We start from the raw sequence: 22,978 nt of genomic DNA on the forward strand, positions 1-22,978 counted from the left end.
AAAAGCAGTCCCCTTCCCCCCCCACTGCAGCTTAGGGGAAAGACCTTGGGGAAGAGAGTTTCAAAAAGCTCTGTGGCTGCTCCATTAAATCAAGGTGCTTTGTCAATAATAATAGAGATGAAAAATATTTCAGCTCTGGTATAGCTGATCATAATCTGGAAATTATTGTAGCTATCAACCAAAACAACTTGAATGATTGTTTCCTATTATTTAGAAAAACTTTTGTTGACTTTATAGTGCAGTAAGGTCCAATATTGGCCAGGTATATCAAGTTTAGAAGAAATACCTATCCTATTATGGCTGAAAAAACCTAGGATTTGCCAAAAAGGAATACAGGAGAGGACCAGTTTCAGTAAATGAATTGAAGTCTTTGTGGTGGTGACTCCACCGGTTTTCAGTCTGGTGCCTGAGCTTAGAGTCATAGGGAAGTGAGGCTGGAGCGGCTCCTGGCAAGTATTTGCTTAACCTGCTCCTAGGGCCTGCTGCATCCTTAGGGCCTCATCTTGAGAGGTTCTGCGCATGTCTGTAAGCCATTTAGTGGTGCACTGTCTCCCTGTAGTAATTGCCAGGCCACAGATAGAAGTAGATGAGGCTGTTATGACCTTGGCCGGTAGACCTGGCTCCTGCAGTTCAGACTATAGAAACTCATACTCTAAGAACCCCAGGTTTCAGGTTCAGTGCTTGCTGCTAACAACCTGACCAGAGGCAAAGTATGGCATTCAAAGATTCGTAGGAAATAGGCTGGAAGGGACCTTGGAAGATCATCGGGTCCAGCCCCCCTGCAAGCAGTCACTCCTAGAGCAGTTAGAGGAACTAAGCAGAAGAGCGAATGGATGCAGACCCATTACAGCATCAACTGTGGATGTTAAAGGTGGAAAAGGAGCCGTTGGCTCCTCCATTTCATCTTCCAGCCAAATGCATTATTGTTTTCTTTAGGGCCTTTCCAAGTGCTTTATTCATGTTTTTTTTAAATGTGGCCATATGCAGTGGTTTCCACTCTTTTATTGCACTGTAAGAACAAGCCATTTTTGACATCTTTTGGGGTCTTTATTTCCCCCTCAATTTATTTCTGAATAGTTTCCTCACCTAAGCACCATGCTATTGTTGACGAATGAGAGGGCTTCACTTCCTATCATGTAAAATAGTACAGGGGATAAACTCTGCTTAAGAATTTGGCTGACCCCTCAATAGGCTTAGGTCAAAAATTAATTTGTCATTACCCAGGTGCTATGTGCTAAGCTTTATTGGCATAGAGCAGCTCAGCACACTGTATGTTCACTGGAAGGGGGTGGAAAAAGTGGTCATGTAATCACTGAGACAGTAAACAGTCATTTCCAATCTGGTAATATTTTATGTGAACTGGCACTGTGTGTTGTATATCATTTATCTTCCTAATCCCTGTTCCACATTGCCTCCCACTTGAGGCCAAGAACATTACAGCTGTGCCAAAGAGTGGGTGGAAAAATAGCCTTATTATTAACCTAGGTTGAAAACATAATGCCTTTTTGAATGTCTTCATTCACAGATGCAGTCATACTAAATATTAATACCCTTAAGTATGGCTAAACAGAAGTTTCATTTAAAAACCCATTGTCTATGTGTCTTGCATAAGAGAATCCCTAATGAAAGAAATTGTCATGTAAGCTGCTTTATCCCATACCTTTCACTACATCCTGCTAGCGCCTACAGTTCAGTACTTTGTCCTTATAGTGTAAGCAGTGGGCCAAGTTTTGATTCAGTATAAATTTGGCTTCAGTAGAGTTACATGGGTGTAGCAGAAAGTGGATTTTGTCTGAGCTTCAGAGCAGAGGAAGAGTGTGTAAAGAGTTTAGTGCGATACACCCAGCATTATCTTAGGATCTTGACATACAGAAATATTCAATGGCAGAGGAAGCATTGCTGTTTCAAACTCAACCCCAGAATGACAATAACTGCCAATGGCAAACCTGTCTTGCCAAATAGCATTTCCTAGGAGCAGCTCTCATAAAAGCTTGAAGGGAAAATTGCAAAGCTTCCCAAATTGATCTTCATGGTAGCCAAAAATCTCTGTTGTGCACACACAGATGAGAGAAGTAACAAGATCCATTTAGCAAATTCCCACTAGCAAGATACAGAAGTCCAAGAGGATGCTACTCCTCATTCGCCTTCTGCCTACCAGCGGAGTACCCTGCAGTAGAAAATGCCATACTTGCCAGTCTCCTTTTTCCGGAGCCTGTAATTAATTTCCATAAACTTTGAATCTTGCAGATCTACCAAAGACATCTTTTACAAGTTACTCTGGAATATTCATCTTTGGAAAAATTGATTCTGACTGTGATAATTTGTGGGTAATATATGAAAATGTCTCCCCTTTTAAATATCCAAAACTGGATCTTAACCTCCAGTGCGTCAGGCCTTGTATTGTAAATCAGACTAATTGTTTCAGACTTCATAAGTGTTTCATCATTTTAAATTGGCCTTGTCTGATATTTAGTTCCACATTTTTGATAACTCGGCAGGACTAATCTGAAGCCTGCTGTTGCACATGAAAAGTTGTTTTTATCCATTCTTTTAAGACTGATGAAATGAAAAAAGGTTGACAAGTAATCGCTTGGTTATCTCTGTCAGAGCTTATAATATGCATTATAGTGAAAGCCTGCATTATGCAATTTCAAAAATAATTTTGCTATACATTTAGCTGATTCTTCCTCATCTTTCTTGCCACAATAGGAAATACCGCTCTCCAAGAGAAGACTCTGCATTGCTTTGAAGCAAATACATGCCTTCATGAACTCCAGTTCACTTCATCAGATGCTGTGATGAAGGGAAGTCAAGTTCATGAAAGCTTGTGCTGTATGTACATCTTATTTAGTTCATCTATAAAAGTGATTGTCCATGAGGGTGCCTTGAGATCCTTTTGAGGGTGCTATGAGGTGCCACATGATGTTCACGCGGTTAGGTTTACAAACATGATTCACATAATAGACCCAGAGATTTCAAATAGGAATCCACAGTGTTAAAATGTTCTGATGTGTTGTGGGCTAAGTTCTTTGCAACAGAAAAATTGCTCTATTATGTTTCCACAATCAAAAAAATGAGAAAAACCAGAGCTAATATGTTCCAGGGGGTGCCCTATGTCTAAAAAGGTTGAGAACCTATGAGGTGAATACCTGTGCTGCCTTCTGTCTGACTTCAGAGCAACATGTCTAACTACCTCTCTTTGCTTGAAAATGCTTTTAAACTTTACATTCTTGAGGGATAAAGGTGTCCAAAGAACCTCAGCCCTGATCTCTTGCCAGGAGCTCCCTGCAGGCAACCCCGTACCCCATACAGAGCCTCTTGCACAATCAGAGCTTTGCATAGCAGAGAAAGGGATTTCAGACTTCTGGGATCTCTTTGCAGCTCTTTTATTGATTCATGGCATACATTTTAGGAAGTTATCTACAGCTGTTTTTTTCCAGAGCGCTCAGCAGAGGGTGTTCTCTGTGGGAGCTTGTGGGTGCTGAGCTCATTTGAAAATCTGACCTCCCACCCTCTGTTGCCCCAGTGTCCCCATCAGTTAAAATGATTCCATATTCTTTATTTGCTGTGCATGAACATTCGGAGATATAATAGCACCCTGAGGTCCTCAGACAAAGGGTGCTGGGTAAGTGCAATGCATAATTTGCTAGTAATGTATATTAGTGAGTCAGGTACATTGCTAGCAAAATACCATTATTGTTCCCCTTGCTCTTGCTGAAGAAAGGACAGTAATGCAAACAAAAAGCAAAGCCAACAAAGGGTTTTGACTGGGGAAATGTGCTGTAAAAGAAGGGCCTTGGAGTTTTGTGTCTTCTGAAGCAGGGTAACCCATCAAAAGGGCTCTGAATTTTTGGAAGGGATGCACCCTTACATAGCACATCTGTGATCTCTCATTGGGCACATTCCTGCAGCTGCCACAGTGACCCAGAGAGAATGCTGTACAAAACCATGCCTCTACTGCAAGTGATTAGATATATTCAGGATTCTTGTGCTATTGATGACAAGGAACACTGAATAGTTTCATCCGCTCTGCAAACATGCTTCAGTGTAAGCCCTCCTGCCACTGCCTAGTCAAGGCCACCTTTGACAGGCGGCAGGAGCCAACACAGAGCTGTTTAGGCACTCTTTTTGTTCCTTTTGTCTATTTTTCTCTCTCCCCCTGATTAAGTTGCCAATCATTCTTTTACCCCTTTCTCTTCCTGTCTTGATAAGTTGCCAATCATTTCATAGAGCCTTTACCTCTCTAGCCAAATACTTCTCTTGTCATAACTTGGAAACAGACTGCTATAGATTTATTCTAAATCTTGCTCTGATTAAGTGCCAAGTACGTGATACAACGGCTTGGAGTGCAATGGGGCCTATATATGTTAGCCAGTCTTGGGACTGGATTCATCAGATGTGGTATTATGGGAGGTGGTATTGATACGATTCCCCCTACCACCATCACTCCTGTATTTATTTAATTACATGTATAAAAATATCCATGTCTTATGCTATTATAATCATTTGTGCATCCATGTGTGTGTATTAGGGCTGTGCAAAGCTTTAGTCGCTGGTTCAATTCAGCAGAGATTTGGCCCGATTCGGCAGCCGAATCGCCAAATCAGAATCAAATCAAGAGACCTTTTAATCTCTCCGAATCAAATTGGAACCCTCCAAATCAATTTGAAGAGAAACGGAGCGACTCGATGATTCTCACGCAGACACAGCTTTAAATGTTGTTTCTACATACCTCAAGGTACCAGGCAGCTCATCAACGCCACAATGGTGGGGCAGGTGGAGCATCCCACAGGAGCATGGGGTGGGTCCCCAGCGTGCTCAGCAGCAGACCCAGAACTGGACCAGAAGCACTTCTGGTCCACTTCTGAGTCCACTGCAGAGCACATGGGGGACCCTCCCTGCACACCCCTGCTCAGCAACTGGCATCTCCTGGGTCTGGGGAGGTACCCAGGCTCCCCCAACGGCCCATCGCTGAGCCAGAGGGGTTTGGGGGAGTGATCCCCTGTGAACTCAGCAGTAGACCCGGAAGCGGACCAGAAGTACTCCCAATCCACTGCTGGGTCTGCCGCCAAGCACGTGGGGGGCCTGCCCGTGCTCCTGTGGGGCACTGCATCCACCCCACCATCACAGTGTTCACGAGCCATGCCTGGTACCTCGACGTATGTAGAAAAAACATTTAAAGCTGTGTCTACGGCCAAATCACTGATTCTCCAAATCAGCATCTCTAATCTTCAGATTTGGATTCAGCCAAATGGAATCAGGACAGTGATCCGAATCATCAAATACAATAACTGTCCCCGATTTGGGCTGAATCTGAATCCAAATCAAATATGGCCCGTTTCGCACACCCCTAGTGTGTATACATATAACTTATAACATTTTTCGCCCTTTTTGCTGGGCAACTTTCCAAATTTTATCTAGGTGACTATTGTTAAAAAGAAGTCATCAATCAGTTAAAGTCCAGACTAGCATAAAGCATTATATGATTAATGCAGTTTTTTAATTTGTTTGAAATTAAGCACTTGTGTAAATAGACATTGCAACATAGCTGTATTTTCCAGGATGATTCAAAAGGATATCACTTGAATAATGGCATAAAATGAAATAAATGTAACCTGAACTCTAGAAATAATTGCATAATATGGATGTTTAATGGATGGTGGAATGGTGTCTCAAAGGAAGCACTAATAATCTCCATGAAGGGATAATTGGACTAGATGAAACTTTGAAAAATTCGAATTGGATGCCCCTGTGCTGTCTGGGAGGGGAACAAGTTAGATGAATTCGTAAATCTTTTCTCTTCTCTATGTTTTCTGATTTAATGAAAACTGTTTTTTTAAATTAGTAAGACAATAAAAATGTATTCCTCTGGTATTTATGTGATCATCTGTATTTGTTCATTTTCCAACCACAAGAAAAAGGCTGCATGAATCATCTTGGCTATTTTATCCATTCAGCAGCAACTATTACATACCCAAGAAACTGACTTCATTGATTTTACATTAGTCGATTCATTGAATAAAAATAAAAAGCAAGTTTAGTTTAAGATCACTTTGACCACTGACATCTTCCTTGTTCTGCGGAGCTACTTGGGCAGCGTGAAATATTAAGAGGAACAACCAATCAGGAAAGTTTTTACACTGTTCATATGCCCTTCCTAAAGGTGTAGGTGTCTCAAGACCTAGGAGGCTGCAAAAAAGACCTGAGATCTTGGACCAGAAGCCTATCCACAGATGCTTAGGAAACAATTTGAACAAGGGCTGAATACTTCTCACTGGATTGTGTGCCCTTCTTCTCTCCGCCTGTCCTCATTAAACACCGCCATTTCTTTTTTGTGTGCATGCACAAATATATGGCTTTATTGCTAAAGTGTTCTGTTTATCTTTGCTGTTGCTGCATTTATTTTAGTACTCATCTAAACAATTAATTAGGAAGACACTCGAGTGGAGAATATGCTTCTTCAGTTACACTGCTCTGTTGTGTTGGGGTTTTTTTTTTATTTCCAGGAACATCAAACAATCAAAAACTAAATAATCCACTGCAGCTCTTTCCTATCAATATCTTTGCCTTCCCCTGTTTGAAGCTACTGAAAGCAGAATGTGTTGCCTTGAAAGACCTTGGGCACTGTCAAGAGTTCAAAGCAAAGTAAGGAGTGGTCTTTGCAGTTCAAAGGCGCCGTGGAGTTGTATCTCCATCTGCATAGAATAGTTTTACCCAAGTAAAGAAGATGCAAGAAGCAGCAAGGAAGTTCATATTATGGATGGATAGATAGATAGATAGATACACACACACACACAAGCACTCGCGCGTGTGTGCTTCAAAAAAAGCAGCAGTTTTATAGAGGAAAAAATGTGTCGCTTGTAACAAATTGAGGAAAAATGAAGCTTCGTAGATCAAACACTGCTTGAAGGTGCATGTAATGTGAGATAGATTTGAGATATGCCATGACCCTTCTAGAGTGAAACTCTGAATGCCTGAAATCAGTGAAAGGCATGTAGAGGTGTATAATACTCAAGTCAGGAATAAATTTAAAGTTTCCAGATAGGTCTTATTCAGGGAGAGCATGACATATTCAGACAAATGGTGGGGTTTTAAATCTGAATGGGAAGATAGGACAATAGCTGCTCATTTTGAAGAGGGATTCTCTCACAAATAAACACCGTGTAATGGAGGTGTAGTGGAGGGAGTGGGTTTGTCGTAACCTTATGTGATGCCAATCTTGGTGGTTTCTTTGACCAGCTGAGGATGTAGTCCGTTGACTGGCTATGAGAGTCATAGCAGTAAAATATGACTTGATGGGGCCAGGGATATTTACTGTGATACACTCGGGGCAATTGGAGGAACTGTTTCACTTCTTTAACCTCCCCCTGCTATTCCTTTGAAAGATGCTCTATATTTGTTTTTAGAAATTCCTTCCTTTGCCTGTATGTAAGTTGTTAGCAGAAGTATAGTTGACCAGCAGTTGCCTGGGGGGAAACGCAACCTATCTCAAAATCAAACCACCTCTATTTTAACTCATTTACGATTCCCATTATTGTAATGTTTGAGTACCTAACACCTTTGAAAACTCAGTCTACGCAAGACCCGTTGTGGGGTGCCAAGGTACTATTATTCTCACTGTATAGACGATGAACTCGGGAACTAGCCAGGGGCCAGATTCTGAAAGGTAGGTCGGTGCCTAAAGATGTCGATGAATTCCTAGTGGGATTTATAGGAGCAGCTAGGTGTCAAATCCCTTGTCCAACGTGACAGAAAAATTAATGCAGTACTCCTAAGCTCCAAGAAAGAGCTGTAAGCAGGAGAGCCACTGTGTTTGTGGGGAAGGAGCAGACCCACAACAGTGCATTCCTGTGGGTTTCCAGCAGCACTTCTCTTTCCTCTCCTGATTTTTTTGTCTCCTGTTACTCTCCCTTCTTTGTCACTTTGCATTAGTAAATTTAGCCTCCTTTCCGAGAAGAATAAGTCCAGAGCTCTGGAGCAGTGGGGAAGAATGGGAGAAGATGGCTCATAATTGGAGGGGTTCTCATACCTAGACGCCTCTAAGGTTGAATTTCTCGTTGGGGATTTAAATTGAGCCCCATAATGTAACGATTATATTAAGCTGCAGTACCCTCTAAGTGAAAGAAACGTGTATTAATACCAGCCTTTCAATTTGCAGGCCTCTGAACATATTTTTGAAAACAGGATGTGGCAGGCAGTCCTGGATTCATGCTGATCTGTGACATGATCCAATCTATAATTACGTATCAGTTTTAATTCTTCAGGATAAGGAGACTTCATAGTCTGTAACCCCATTTCTATCAAATTAACTGGTTATTGAGAGAGGGTATTTGAGAGAGCCTGTTCTGACACTCTAGCAATCCAATACAATGATAAAACATACCAATTTAGCAGTTATAAATCCCTGATGATGTCAACTGAGGTTAAATGAGTTAGTAAGATATTTCTAAAGAAGTCCTATTTGGTTACTGGGTTATTCATGACTAGCCTATTAAACAGCTTTGTTCTCATTTTACTAGAGAAATCCGATTCTGCTTGGAAAGCCTAGCTTTTCACAATGGCAGTATACATTGTCAATACGAACTGCTGTTTACTGTCCAGATATTCAGGGATTTTGTGATGAAGTCCTGAAGTTTTATATTTCTGTTTTGGATTTTGTTTCCCCCCTCTTCCCTTCCTCCCCCTGCTCCACGGGGAGGGGGGGGAAGCCCTTTTTGTCAGGAATGAATGCAGGGATTACTTTATGGCAATTGTGTGAGATATTCAGAGCAATTTTCATTTTAAAGTCACCCCGTTACTGACCTGGTATTTTGAACTGCAAAAGTTTCTCCAGAGCCACAGTGAATAGCTCTGTTAGGAATTATATTTCCGAGTAAAGTGATGGGCTAGAAATGGGGGAGAAGCAACACCCATTCCTTTGCCTTGTCTTTTAAATACGTCTTTGGAACAGTGATACAGGAGAGAAGAGATACAGGACACTTGATTTTCATTCACTGCTACTGTGAATCTAGGCCTGTGAATGCTACACAGATAGTATCCTGCAACATTAGGGAAATATCCCCATTTAGATTTGTTTGTGAAGGGCTGCCCCTTTGTGCAGGATTTGAACTGAGATTGTTTCCCCCCTCCCTCCCCAACCCATTAACGCAGTGGTTAATAATGGGGCAGAGATTTCATTTTTCCCAAGATTCAAACTCTGACCCTTAGTTTTTCTGATCTTTCCATGGACTTATTTTTAGCAGGAGAGTGGGAAGAAAAAAGGTTTACAACCTTTGAAAGGGACTGTAGGAGGGCTAAGAAGGTTTAAACTCTTTTGAAATCCAGTGACCCCAAACCTGTTACCTGAGACCCGTAGGAAGGGAACATCTGCTGGCAGACCACCCAGGGGAAGGGGTGTTCTGTCAGGAGAATGTAAGATGGTTAAGGGTAGGAGTGGGAAAAGAAAAGATGGAAAAAATTAACGGAAAATAAAGCAAGGCATAAGAGCCATGTGATCTTTAATTGACTACAATATCGGGACTTCAGTTTTATCAAAGCATGATTTGTTAGGCTAAGTACAGACAGTCAAAAAGCCTGAGGCTGAATCGATTCAATCTTCGCAGGTTAGTTTAAGCTGCATAGATTGAACTGATAAGCAAGTGAACAGACATTCACTTCTGATTCTGGAAATGCAGCCATGTGCCTGTAGTGGCCCAGGCGAAAAGTTGAGAGCGCTAGAGCATGCCTCCCTGCTTTGCTGGAGCAAAAAGCTTCGGCCAAGGCTAGCCCGCCCACTCTGTAAGGAGAGTTTTATAGGGGAGGTGCAAAGTATCCTGGGATGCCGGGGGACTGTGAGTTAACTTGAATCTGGAGGGGCTCTGAGACAGAAGTTGAATAAACGGATGTAACGTAAATAAATTAAGGCTGATACTACATCCATCCAGGTTTATCTTAAACCAGTTTGGGCCATTTTGAAAGCAATTTATGTGCCCTGAACTTCTGTTGTGTTATGGATTTGAATTTATATTGGTTTCCGATGCCAGTTTATGTCCCTAGCCTTAATGATTATTTGTTTGCATCTGAGTAGTACCCAGGTGGTACCTCAATGAAAAACGAGGCATTGTTGTGCCAGGGCCTGCATATAGTAAAAAACCATCCTTATTTACAGCTATTACAGCTATAGGAGACATAAAGTATTGTCTTTCCCATTCAACACAAGAGAATGCAGTAAAGAGACGAAGTGACTTTCCCAGTCATGCACAGAAAGCCTGTAACAGAGCTATGTATTGAATCGTCATGTCCTAAACCTATTCTCTTGCCTTACTCACTGGTTGATCCACACTATTTTTTGTTATTAGCACTGCTAATGTTTTTAGTACCACGTAAGGCTCCAATTAGAAGTGGCACTTGCCTCAAAAAGCTAGTAGTGTAAACAGAACGCAAACTAGGTAAGATGTACTAGAAAATGCATTAAAGGAAATACCTAGGATTGTGTTTAATTCATATTAATTATTGATACATTTCATGTGGGTATTGAAATAGGAGCAAGGAGGCATTCAGCAGATGGGAACTCAGCTACACCAGAACTGGGAAAACATTTCATATATGATTGAAGTGTTTTTTTAAGTGCAGGCAAGGGTTTAGGGCTGACTCCAGAAATAGAGTGCCACCTACCGAATCATTAGTGGCACAACAGCAGGTCATTTTATACTGGAAGCTATCCAGCCACAAATTAACCAGGACCGGTGTTGCCAAGAGCACCTTCCAAGATGGAAAGGCAACTGCTTTGGGTATCCGATTAGGTATTGATAACATCAGGCTGCTTCATGTAATTAATCTGACTCTTTTTTTCTCCGTGGATAAGTTAGGCTTCATTTCTCACCTGACGGGATCCAAAATTTCTAATTCTGAATCTCCTTTTTACCCATTGTCACACACTGCAGATGTCAAACGGCATTGTCAAGTTGCAGATACAGGACTTGCCCCTTTTCTTCTCACACTAACAGGCAGCTCCTTATAATGCAAGCATGCTCGCAATGAATGGAAGCATGCTCTCCATTCATTATGCATACAGCCTGAGAGTTCAAGAATATCTGCTAAAAGCTATGATTGTCCTATATGAAAAATTTACATTAAAATTCTTCAGATACATTTTACAGCTATTAGGCGTCTAAAATTGTTTAATGTAAGTGGCTTATTTCAGAGAGCAAGAAAAAGCAGATTCTAGTAATTTTGTCCTTGATATCTTTTCTATCTCTGTTGCACTTTAGTCAGAATTTACATAATAATGGATGGAGTAGTGTTGTGGCACACGAGCCAGTGCATATTAGTTCTTAGTTGCTTTCCCAAAAGGCTTGAAAATGCAGCAGATTTAATCTAGGTCAAAAAAAAAAGACCTCAATTTTCCAGGCAGAGGACATTTATAGAGAGCATTTGTATTCACAAGGGTATGGAAATGACAGAGTGTGACTCTTCCAAAAGAACTCCCCAATGCAGCTGAGGGCTGACAGGAAACTAGGACTTGTGGCCAATTAACAGAAATGCAGTCATAACTTACCAGGGATGGAAAGAAAAAATTGAGCTCTGTGGGATCGTTTTTCACCAGCGGCCGCTTACAGGGCTGTTACAGGTCTGGAGCACTCGTGTTATCATGTGTTAGAGGGTGTTCAAAGCATCGTACAGCTGATATTGCCATCCTAGATGTTGAGAGGTGGTTAGCAGTGTTGGTCTGAGAGCAGGAAGAAGGTAGGGACAGTATAGCACCAGTTAGTCTCCGAGGTGTCACCCTGCCTTACCTTCATCCTGGATGTTATAGCCAAAAGAAGCGGAGGGAAAGGAGCAGAGAAAGCACAGGTGTTGAACTCTGCAGAGTCTAATTGTGAACTCAGCTGGAATACAAGCCGTCTCCACTGCCAGGCAGTGTTTTAATATCATAAATGGCAGTGCTGTAAAACGCGGCACCATTAGAATTGGGAATGAGTGGCTTTTCTCCTTCCTGGCTGGTGGCCAGATTGGTAAAATGGTTTCCATCAGGGTGCCAATTATATCGAACTCTAAAAACCTGAGCTAATTGGAATGGAGCATCATTAAAGGTTGATTTCTGCAGAATATGGCCGTTCTATCTGTTTGATTGCTTCAGGAGTGAAAGGTCCCCATCGTATGCCCAAACTAATTCATATATTGTAGAACTGCATGGTAAAGGTTGAAAGCAATAATGTGTCTCTGACTCCACCACCTTGTTTTTTATGCTGAGGGAGAGCACTGAAACAATCTGATTTCACCTTCCAAATGTATTATATTCCTTTCATTCCAGACCCTTCCCTCTCAGCCTTCTCTCACTTGTCTCAACGTGTGTTTTGCATGGCCCGGTTAGAAATACAGTATAAAATAACCAAACCAAAGCTTAGGCTTGATGACTCTAAACAACTCTTACAATGCTGAAGCGATGTCCTTGGTTGTGTTTAGCTAATTGCACTATAATCTGTGAAACAGTACAAATGCAGCCTACACTTCTGTATGCTCCCCCTCTCCCTCCTCCTCCTCTCCCTTGGCGTAATGCAGGTGAAAGCGACTGTCCCCCAAGCACATACTTTAGTATCTGTAGCGATAGGTCTTGTCTGTGGATTTAATGGAAATGCCTGTTTTGATATCTTAATTGCCTTTTGGAAACTGCAAGTGCAGGTTATGGTGTGTTTGGTTGAGAGTCGTGCTGTTCAGGCAGCTGCTCAAGAGTCACGAAGCACGTATTACGGTCTTCACATGTGCAGCTGGAATGCAAGAGACCCTTATAAATGCAGCCTGTTAAATCATAATGTAATATTTAAAACAGGGGAGGAGGAAGGGGGAGAGAGAGGGGGAGAGAAACTGCCGAAATCAAGAGCAGAACACTTGGAGTAAAACCCTCCTTTGACTTAAAACTCACATGAGCTGTGCCAGGTTGACAAGAAGCCAGTGTCCCAATTGAGATTCTGAGCTTGTGTGAAGCCAGCACCTGCTCTGCTTGCAAATGTCTATACAAAAGTGAGCTTCATTCACAGAAAGAAAGAAACATAGTGGGGCTTCACTCATTTAGCCTTCCAGGGCCTTCAGTCTCTTGATCTGTCAGCCCCTTAGAATTCAAACGCAGCCTTTAAAGGAATTTTCAGTTCACAACATGACGACTTTGTTGATGTCCTGAATGTGAATGTATTTTGAATTGAATTTGTCTGCTAGGATTCCGTTACTTGCTAAAAGAATACAGAGTTCAATCACCAGATAATCATTATAGCTGTTTTGAAGTGTTTATTTTATTAGTCTAGAAGGTAAAGCAGATTTCATACTTTCAAGTTGTTGCAGCCCTTGCCGACACACTGATAAGCTCTTGTATTCCTATACCCTATGGTTAGAGTTCAGATGCTGGCAGCAGGTGATAATATGTGCAACACAGTACAGCTTCAAATTGACAATTTTTGACAGTTGAAAACTATAAAAGCTCAAAAACAAGACCGAGAAATATGTCACTGGTTTTCTTTTTCCCCATATTTCTCTCCCTGCCCCACTCCCATCTTTATCCAAAATGGTTGTTTGGGCCTTGGAAATCTGCACAGCAGTCTTCTCTGAGCCAAATGATTACAACGGAGCATTTGGAAGAACAAATTCTATAATTCCTGCCAAAAACTTAAGGGTTATATTTCCTTATTCTTGCACATGTGTAATTCCCAGTATCCTTAAACCAGGAGCTAAGCGCTCAGTTTAAGGGGAGGAATAAATTGAAGCTTAAAAGAACGTTTTCACACCCAGAGTAAAACGATCTTTGCCATCTTCACTTGAGCGTGAAATCCTGGCATAATAGTTCAGCCTCTTTGCCTCTTTACGTAGATTCTGGTGCCATTAAAAGAAGCCTTGGGATGTGCCAGCCATTGCTCCAGAAGGAGGGCAGTTCCTTTGTGAGAGAGGCAGAGTTAGTCCCAAACTAAGGATGTAAACAAGACCTCTCTGAGCAATTAACATTTGCTTGGTAGGGGAGAAATGGTTTGAAATGATGATATGATCAAGCAATCACCTCTGACCCTATCCTCTGGCCATCTGCTGAGGTATTTACACCCCCCAGCACCTCTTGTGACCCCTTTGTGCAATTCTGCATATCGTCTTCATCCACTGGTCTGCTGCTGAAATACTCAAACCTGTTTAATTAGGGGATCATTTCACACACGTCAGTCAGGAAGCTCAAGTCTCGTTGGAAATCAGTGCCATAAGTCACTGAGATCCTCATGAAAATCCCATTCTGCTGGTCTAATTCGAAATATCATGTCATATAGAAAACCTGCCCAGTCCCTGCCACTATGTCCACAACCTGTGGAAATCACAGCCACAACTGTGTTGTGGATTCTGTAATTCTGTTTGTCTTGAATTGTTTCCATCTTATATTTTCCATATCCTGGAACTTCTAAACTATCATTTAAAAATACAGAAGATGCACCCACTGCACCATAAATCCATATATTCTGCTGCCTTTGTATTTCTTCTAACCTTGAAGAAATCAGCTTCCATCCTAGTTGTTTCCATCAGCGTCTCAAAAGAAAGAGAATCTGCCATTGGCACTAATTGGTGCCCTTGGCAACCTGAACAGAGACTTGTGTATTGAATACATCATAGAGGATAAAGCACAACCTTTTTCACAGACACAGGGCTGCACGGCTCTTTCTGATACCAAATTCTCAAATTAGGGGCCATATTTTTGGAGGCTGAGGGGTTGATATAAAGCATTTTAAAGCCTATGTCTGGACACTTAGTCCATCAAAGTTTATCTCCCATTTACAAGGTATTTTATCGTTTGCTGTCATGCTCTCCCTTCTATGACTTTTCTCCAGTACATTCAGACAGCATTGTTACTATTCCTGATGCCATACAGGGTTAGCTAGCTAGATGCATATGATCCATCTAATATCTTGTCTTTGTATGAAGACAGCAGGGCATCTGTTACAGCTGTAACAAGTGGGCATCCCAGGGCCAGTCTCAGACGTAGGTCTTCCCACTTGTCTTCCTACCCACCCATCTTACCTGCCATGCCTTGATGTTAATAATTACTGGATGTTAATCAGGCAGGAGGCTGCCCTTTACCTGCCCTGGTGACAAGGGCCTATGTACATGACTCCAACCCTTCCTTATCATATCCCATGCCTTATCATGCCCCATGCCTTGCAGATGTTCTGTGGCCTAACACCCAACCCAAGCCTACTCAGCCTAGTGCCTGGCCTCCAGCTGGTCTAGCCTGACACCCGCCTGATAGCTTAGCGGGGGCTCACCAGACCTCCCTGCTTCAGCGGGACATCACCCGACTTCCAGCTCAGCACGGCCTGACACCCAGCCTTCAGTCTGGTGGCACACACCTAGCCTTCAAATGCTCCACGCCCCATCCTCAGGCTCCAAGCCCTGTCCTCGTGCTGCAGGCCCCAATCCTGGGCTTCAAGTGACTCTCTGGGCCCCAGGCCCCTCACATCAGGCTCCAAGCCCCTCTCTATGGGACTAGGGCTCCAAGCCCCATCCCCCCTGGAACCTACCTCCTGGTTCCCTTCCCCTGCAATGACCAGCTACCCACCACAGGGATGTTGGGGCTGGGGTTGTCAGGTGCCCCCACCTGTCTTTCACAGCATTTCTGGGGGGCTGTCCTGCCATGGATAGTCACATCAGACTGCCCTTCCCCAGCAGGGTGCAGTTTCCAGTCATGCCCAGGACCAGGAGCCTCCTGCCGTCCCCATTAGTTTCTCCCTTACCTCCAAGACATTGTGAGCAGCAGCTCCAGCCAGGTGGTGTTCTCCGGCTGGCTGGCAGCCACCTGCTGCTTTGTTGTTCAGGGCCAAGCCCTTATGTAACAGCTGGGCCCTGTTTCCAAATCAGGCAGCATTGCCTGATTGGGATAACAGGCAGCTGCAGGCTTCCTGCTTGCTGCCCACACCCCTGAGAGTAACAGAGCACCCTGTGCTCTGTTACAACAGCCATTGCACCAACATGGTGGAGAACCTGGTTTGGAGGGGGAGGTGAGAGGGTAGTATTAACATTGTATAGTTTCTTTACAATCAAAAGATAGTCAAAAATGAATTTACAATAGAGTTAAATTAAGCTAAATTTCTAGCAGAGCTCTTCTTTCCATCACAATTGCCAGGCTCCAGAATGGACCTACTTTGTCATCTGTTCTGAGCCAAAAGATTTCTGTTTTGGTTTCCATTGGTTTTAAAGGCCAAGGTGCAGCTGATTGGTTGTAATAAGACCAAGAAGACCCATATCAGTATGTTTTACTATGGGTTTTTTTCCTAGTGATACCACTGATTTCTCTTCATCTTCCAAAGGTAGCATGAATTGCTTTGGAATAATAATAGAAGGAAAATGCATCCCTGGCATCCTATTAGGCAGCTGTCAGTTTTAGGTCAAAAAAATACTCCGTTTGTATATAGGGTTTGCTCCTTCCCATATTTCCGCAGAAGAGATTCTAAGATGACTTCTGCATTTTGTCCTAGCCATGTAATGTCAAGACAAAGTAATTTTATGCACAAATGCGCACCTTTAGGTCTAGATCTGCTCTTTCAAATCACATAGGTTTATGTAACTTGGAACCATATGTACCTTGGAACTATGATCCTAGCAGTAAATGCTTCTTGGAAATCTCATAGTCTTTTGTGTAAAATTTTCTTTAGGAGATGGAAGATGTTTGCTATTCCTTTATTTCTATCCCCAGTATTCTTGGAAGACCTATCGAAAACCAAACACCAATGACTGTCACATAGTTTAAAATAAGTCAAGGAGGTTTAAATAAATTTCAGTAAATGAAGCAAGCTCATCTTTGGATGTTTTTAGATCCACAAGTTATGAGATTAGAAAGGGCCATTCTGACAATGGAGACTAACTACCTGCCTAATATTTGCGTGTTGTTCCGTGTGCTGCTTCATTCTCCCGTTCGTTCTTCACACTCTTTTCCCCTTTAGATGCCATTTCTAAACACTCTTTGCTGGAATTACCATAAGTAGCTGATTCAGGATAATTTATCAGTTCATCCTCTCTCACTCTGCACAGCTTTCTGATTCAGGTTCCTTGAAACAGTACCAAACTGACAGATCTTACGCTTTTTGCCTATTGAGTTACACTCCAATATTAACTTCCCATCTAGGTGGACTTGAAGCTGCCCCTGCCCTTCCCTCCCACCCCCATTTAGCCATGTGTGGAAAAAACAAAGCAGTCACAAAGTGATCACAAATGGCACATACCCACAGGCCAATAGTGGAAGAAGCTGTGAATAAAAGTGCAATATTAAATTAATTAGCAACATAAAGAAAACCAGGTGCCATATTTCCACCTTGTATTAGTTACCAATTGCATGTAGTCTAGCATTTATTTTTCAGTTTTGGTTCTGGAGTAATAATTTTGAAATCACAAAGCCTGCCATCAGACTGGAAGATTTTTAAGCTCCTGTAATATCATGAGCCTCAAAAACCAGACCCTGACTGATTTAGAAATTCCTACTGAATGACCATTAGTTGACTGAAATAATTGCCGGTTTTGTAAATACTTAAATTTTAAGGGACTTGGTTAGCACCTGTTTATGAAAGATGTTTTTCCCAACAGTGTTTAGTCTACATTGCTTGCTTCTCAGCGCGTTATACTGCCTTTGAGTGCACTTCTGTGTTAGAGGACAAAGTCCTTGTAGTCCGCCTAGGAATACAAGATTACCTTTACTTTGTTATAAAGGTAACGTTCATTGTTGGCCCAGCTGAAAGCCTCAGGGAGTGCTCAGGGCATAATGTGCTGTTTAACCAAGCAAGACGGTGGCAGGAGGGAGAATTTTGAGAATTTAAACCTTTCTTCCGGACTGAGGTGCCAGCCCTCGCCACTCTCCAAACTAAGATTATTTGCTGGCTCTTCTCTCTCCGGCATCCTGTTTACCGCTGTAAGTGGAGACTAGAAGACCTGTTATAACATATAACATCATTTTAGTAAGCAGGGGTCGAATGGAGTTGATATCTTTGTGCCCATTTGCCACCCAGAAGGCAAATCATCTTTCCTCTGCCACACCTTGCCTTACATTCATCAATTCTGGGAACAAAAAGGCTGCTATAGATGTTCATGATTCTGGACATTTTTTCTGTTTTCTGTGCATTTTTGGAGAGCCTCTGAACTTCCTGGAAATCCATGTTTGTAGCTGCACCATGAGGATTGTTTTCTGAATCCATAGGAAAATATGTATGTGTAAAATATCGAGTAAAGCAAAATTTTGATCTATATGAAATAATCCTTTTTGCTTCTGTGTGTAGTGCCTTTGAACTGAAAGCTCCTCTGTGCATCCCCCTGAAATAGGTCAGTGTATTTATTCCAGTATTGCTGGAATGCTGAGGCACAATGTTCACAAGACTGGCTCCAGGCCCGCACGTAATACATATGCAACCTGATTTCAAGGATGAGAGTTCGTGTTTTGTCTGTTGAAGTCTGTCTGTATCATTACCAAAGATGTGATTGCAACCCGGGTACCTAAGTAGCTTTAATCTAGATAGCACATAAAAATAAATGTTCTGTCATAAACATCAGCTTTGAAAACCTACCAAGATCTTCAAATTAATAGTTAGTTTGCTAGCTTATACTTAAGTTTACCACTGTCCCATGTTTGCTTCTGTGGGGTGCAGACAGAAGTTATATTTTTTGTGCAACTGGCCCCCTGAAGTCAATCTACAGCTGTGCTGTGGCACATGCACAACTGCAGAACGCTTTTGAAGCTGATCATGCAAAAAATGAACCCTCCTCAAATGAGCTATCAAATGAAGGTGCTCTGCTTTAGAGCACCTTAGGGAACTTGTGATCCCTCGGGATAATTTGCTGCATGATTGGGGCTGCATTAGCCCAGCCACATCCCTGGAGCTGTCAGCAGGACGGGAGGACAGAGGCGGGAGAGGAAAGCAAGCAGCAGTGAGCTGCCATCTGGGGTTTGCCCGACCTAAGCTGGAGTGGGGGCAGGTGGATCACAGCCTTTCCATTTTGCGGCCTCCCCCTACCTCACTCCCCAACCAGATGGCAGGGCTGGGGAGAGGGGTGGCTCTCAGCTGGATGCTCACCTGCTGGCAGGCTTGATTCCCCCACCCCTCCCACCACCCCAGCAGGACAACATCTGTTGGGGCAGGGTGATGCTGTAACTCATAGCACTTTCTGTAAAGCACCATGAGTTAAAGCGGGGGCCTGCACATCTGTCAGAGCCCATGGTTACCTCTGTTAGCCATTACCTACCTACAATTATACCTTCAGCTTCAGTGGAGACATAGCCCAAGAGGTATACATTAAAACTGGTAGTCTAGAGGAAAATATAGAAGAACTAGTGAGGACTAGGCATGTGTGCAGCTAGCAAACAACTGATCAGCACCCTCATCCAGCAGCTGTCTCCTGTATCTCTTCAGTATGGACCTCTCCTGCAGGCTAAATTACTTCTCATTAATGAGACACTCCTGATCATGGTGCCCCCAGCTCTGCACAATTTACCAGAAAGCCTTGTTTACCACAAAGCATCAGCACATATGTATGTATTCCTTTAAGTGAGGGCTTCCTTTTAATCCAGTTTTCCATCTGGGCTGCAATGGCAAATCTTTACCACTCTGAGCTTTCAAGCTGCTTTATAATCGCACTTTAATGGGTCCTTGAGGAAAATTTAACTTTGTTTACACTTTGGAGTTGACTGAATTTTGGTTAAGTTAATCGCAAAGTGGTTACAGCCTGCTGAAGAGGTAGGTGTGCTATGGATACAACGCATGTGGGTGATATATTTTTTATTTTAAACAATAAAAGATTCTTTTTATTCTTGTCAGTCATGCAGGCTCATTATAATTCGCATTTTCAGCCTTCATAATACAATTGTTCAATCATTTTTTTTCCTATTGTGCTCTTGCAAACCATTCTGGTTAATTTCTGAAAGCTTTTCATTTCTCTCTCTAGGTTGTTGTTTCGTAACATTTTATACAAGAAAAGCTGCACTTGAGGCACAGAATGCACTGCACAATATTAAAACTTTACCTGGGGTGAGTACATTTACTTTTTGATCCTAATCACTTTATTGCTGGAAAATAGCCCCTTAGCTGAAGATGCTAGTTATAGGCTCTTAGTGCCCCAAATGACTTTGATCTTTTCAAGAGAAGGTTCTTGACCTGATGGTTCACATACAGTAACTATGCCAACTGGCTGGTCCAGTAGCAATGGCATTAGCTCTGAAGAAAGCTGCTTTTCTATAGAATGTCTCCTAGCTGGAAATAATAGTGGATTCTACTGTTAGCAGCAGCTGCTGGAGTGTAAAGGGAGCTAACATTTAAAGAAAAGGAAAGTAAGGACAAGAAAAGAAAAAGGAAAGTAAAACTTTACCCACCGGGGTTCTTTTTCAAACAGGGTGTGGTTAAAAACATGTACTCAGCACAGGTGCAGTGTAACTTTCACAATGGTTTCGAAACCATTGACTGCCAATTACTCTGAATGTCACGCATTGACGTACAGCAGACAATTAGTAGAGTACGGTGGTATTCAAAATGCCATCCCGTTTCATTTTGGTGTTCTTAGCAATCCATTCCCACTGATACTTCACACTGGTAGTGACAATAGATGGGCTTATATTATTGGGCGACTTAAACCATCTGTGAAATTCTGTCCTCTTTAAATTCTAATTACAGGTGTAGAAAGCACTGCATTTCAAGGTTGATAAGGAAGTTGTTAAGTGATCAGTTGATCTAATATTTAAAATCAGTCTGCAGGACCCAAATGATGATGTTGTTGTTGTTGTTGTTGTTGTTCTGATATGACAAACGCTTGATGACTCGGAGGGTGATGGTCTAAACAGAAAGTAAAAACAAAGGGCACCGAAAATATATGGCACTTCGTGAGGAGTAAAGCAAATGGCAAAATTCCTCTATAGTTCCCATGTGCTACATGTGAATCCAACCCTATGACTTTGAAAAAACTACCGTAATCTATTCACATATCCTGTTTACCTTTCCCAAAAAATCATCCCTTTGAAATCAGGGTGTATTTCTTAAGCAGGGAAGATATTTTCTGCCCTGGAATTAATGCATTGGGATGCTATAATATGGCTGCCTTGAGTTGTCCTTCTCTCCTGCCCAGGGGAGAGGAAAGGAAACCCTTTAGGAGTCATGGAGGAAAGGAGACCCTTTAGGGTCATGGTTAATTGTAGTCCTATCACAGCCACTGCCTAATTGGCAATAGCTTTTGACTGAGCAGCCAAAAGCTGCTGCCATATTGGCAGTGGTTGTGAGAGGGTTAAAACTGTAGGGCTGAAATTGCAGCTAGAGGTTGTGATGCTAATGAATTGACTCTGCCCCTCCTGGATAGGCTGACATTCAGCCATGGTGATCCCATGCTGTGGCAGTTAAGGTCCTAGGAAAAAAACTTCTTCATCCTGCCGTACCAAAACAAGGTATATGTCTTATTTTGGGGTATGTGGTATAGAAAAACTATGGTAATATCTGTCTGCTCCACCCTACACAGTTTATGGTAGAATTAATTCATAACATATTATGGAACTATATAATTACAAAGATCAATGTCTGAGAGTTGCCCATAAATCCTACCCATTCACAGGAGTAGCATGAAAATGCTTGGGAACGCAGTCTCTAGAAAGTCCTCCAGAATCTATCTCCGGTAGATCATAGTACATATTATACTAAAGCAGTGATTTAATTAAACAGTTCACTTGAAACAGAGAAGGCTCACTCTGTCTGGATCTGCAATTTGCGCTTTGGAAACATTGGATTCCACATCTCTTCAGTTGAAGTTTCATTATAACACATGCCATTAACATCAGTGACTTTGGATCAGGCTCTAGAAGCAGTTTCTGTTGAATGGAGGGAGGAAACTAGCATATAGGCCCCAGTGCAGAAGCTACCACTACTCTTTTGGCAGAAATGGAAATCACCTTCCACTGCCATTGTGTGTCAGACTAGATTTACATCAGGGTGAATATGGGCGACTGTCAGTATGACAGTCGGCCTCAGGCTGCTTTGCTGTAACACTGGATTTAGTCTAGTAGGACCTTTGTACACGCCACATTTTTTGCCTCCTCATGCGCTGCAACTGAATGTCTGTTTGCACAAGTGGAATTTCTAGATGCTTTAAAAGTCTTTCTTGTACATTAAAGTAAAACTCCTTGGATGTAATTTAGATTGACTTGCCAGGAATTAAAGCATCGCGTCCATGGATTCATTGGGCGACACTCCAAAGCTTACTTAGTTCAAAAGCCTAGTGCGTGCAAACACTGACATGACACTCCAAAATAACAAGTTTAAATTGTATAAACCTTTTTAATTTAATGAGGATTATAACCCGTGGGGTGTACAGGCTCCCATAAAGCCTTCTTCTTCGACCCCCAAAGTCTCTCATTTTCAATCACTTGAAATCTGTTTGCACTTTTTGGGGGTTATCCCTGAAATAAGGGTCAGGTCCACAAACCTAAGTGGGAAAGCCAAGGATAATCCGTATGGATTCTGGTTCATTAGAAGGCCAGAGCAGCTGTCTCCATATGTGAGGCTTGATTTACGGTTGCATGTTGTATGTGCCACCATCCTTTCTAATTTAGGCTGGTAGCAGGCTTTGAACACAGTAGGTAGATTGAGTGGTAGACTTCATCCTTAACAGAGAGATGAAAATATTGACCTCGTTCTTATTTCTTTGCATTTCTGCCTTTTAGTGGACATGAGGAAAATAGGACCAAGCATAAATGATTAATGCAGATTCTTGGAAGAAAATATTGCAGGGTGCCTTGCTGTTTGATTACAAGCCTTGGAATTAGTCAACATTTCCATAATTCTAAACCAATATACACCTGTTTTCCCACTGTGATGTGAAGGCACAACTTAATTTAACAGAAACCCTGCTGTGCTAAATCTCTCATTAAATACCAAACTAGTTCTGTAATTTAAAGTTGCAGCACCACTATTTTGACTGAATTGCCTCTGTATTATGAAATTAATAAGAACTTAATGATGCACTTTGC

At 42.1% G+C, this 22,978-nt stretch overlaps 1 protein-coding gene across 18 annotated transcripts in view; it reads left to right on the forward strand.

The window, feature by feature from the left end:
• The window catches only part of CELF2 (CUGBP Elav-like family member 2), a 618,606-nt gene that overhangs the window by 472,312 nt on the left and 123,316 nt on the right, over nt 1-22,978 (forward strand). For all 18 annotated transcript variants that reach the window (XM_090041759.1, XM_090041747.1, XM_090041762.1 and 15 more), the window contains one exon: nt 19,921-20,003. In XM_090041759.1, the coding sequence (XP_089897885.1) occupies nt 19,921-20,003 (83 nt within the window). The remainder of the gene's footprint in view (nt 1-19,920; nt 20,004-22,978) is intronic.

Source organism: Crocodylus siamensis, chromosome 4 (genome assembly GCF_052110815.1).
Source record: "Crocodylus siamensis isolate JL-2025a chromosome 4, ASM5211081v1, whole genome shotgun sequence".
In the NCBI taxonomy this organism is placed as follows: domain Eukaryota; kingdom Metazoa; phylum Chordata; order Crocodylia; family Crocodylidae; genus Crocodylus; species Crocodylus siamensis.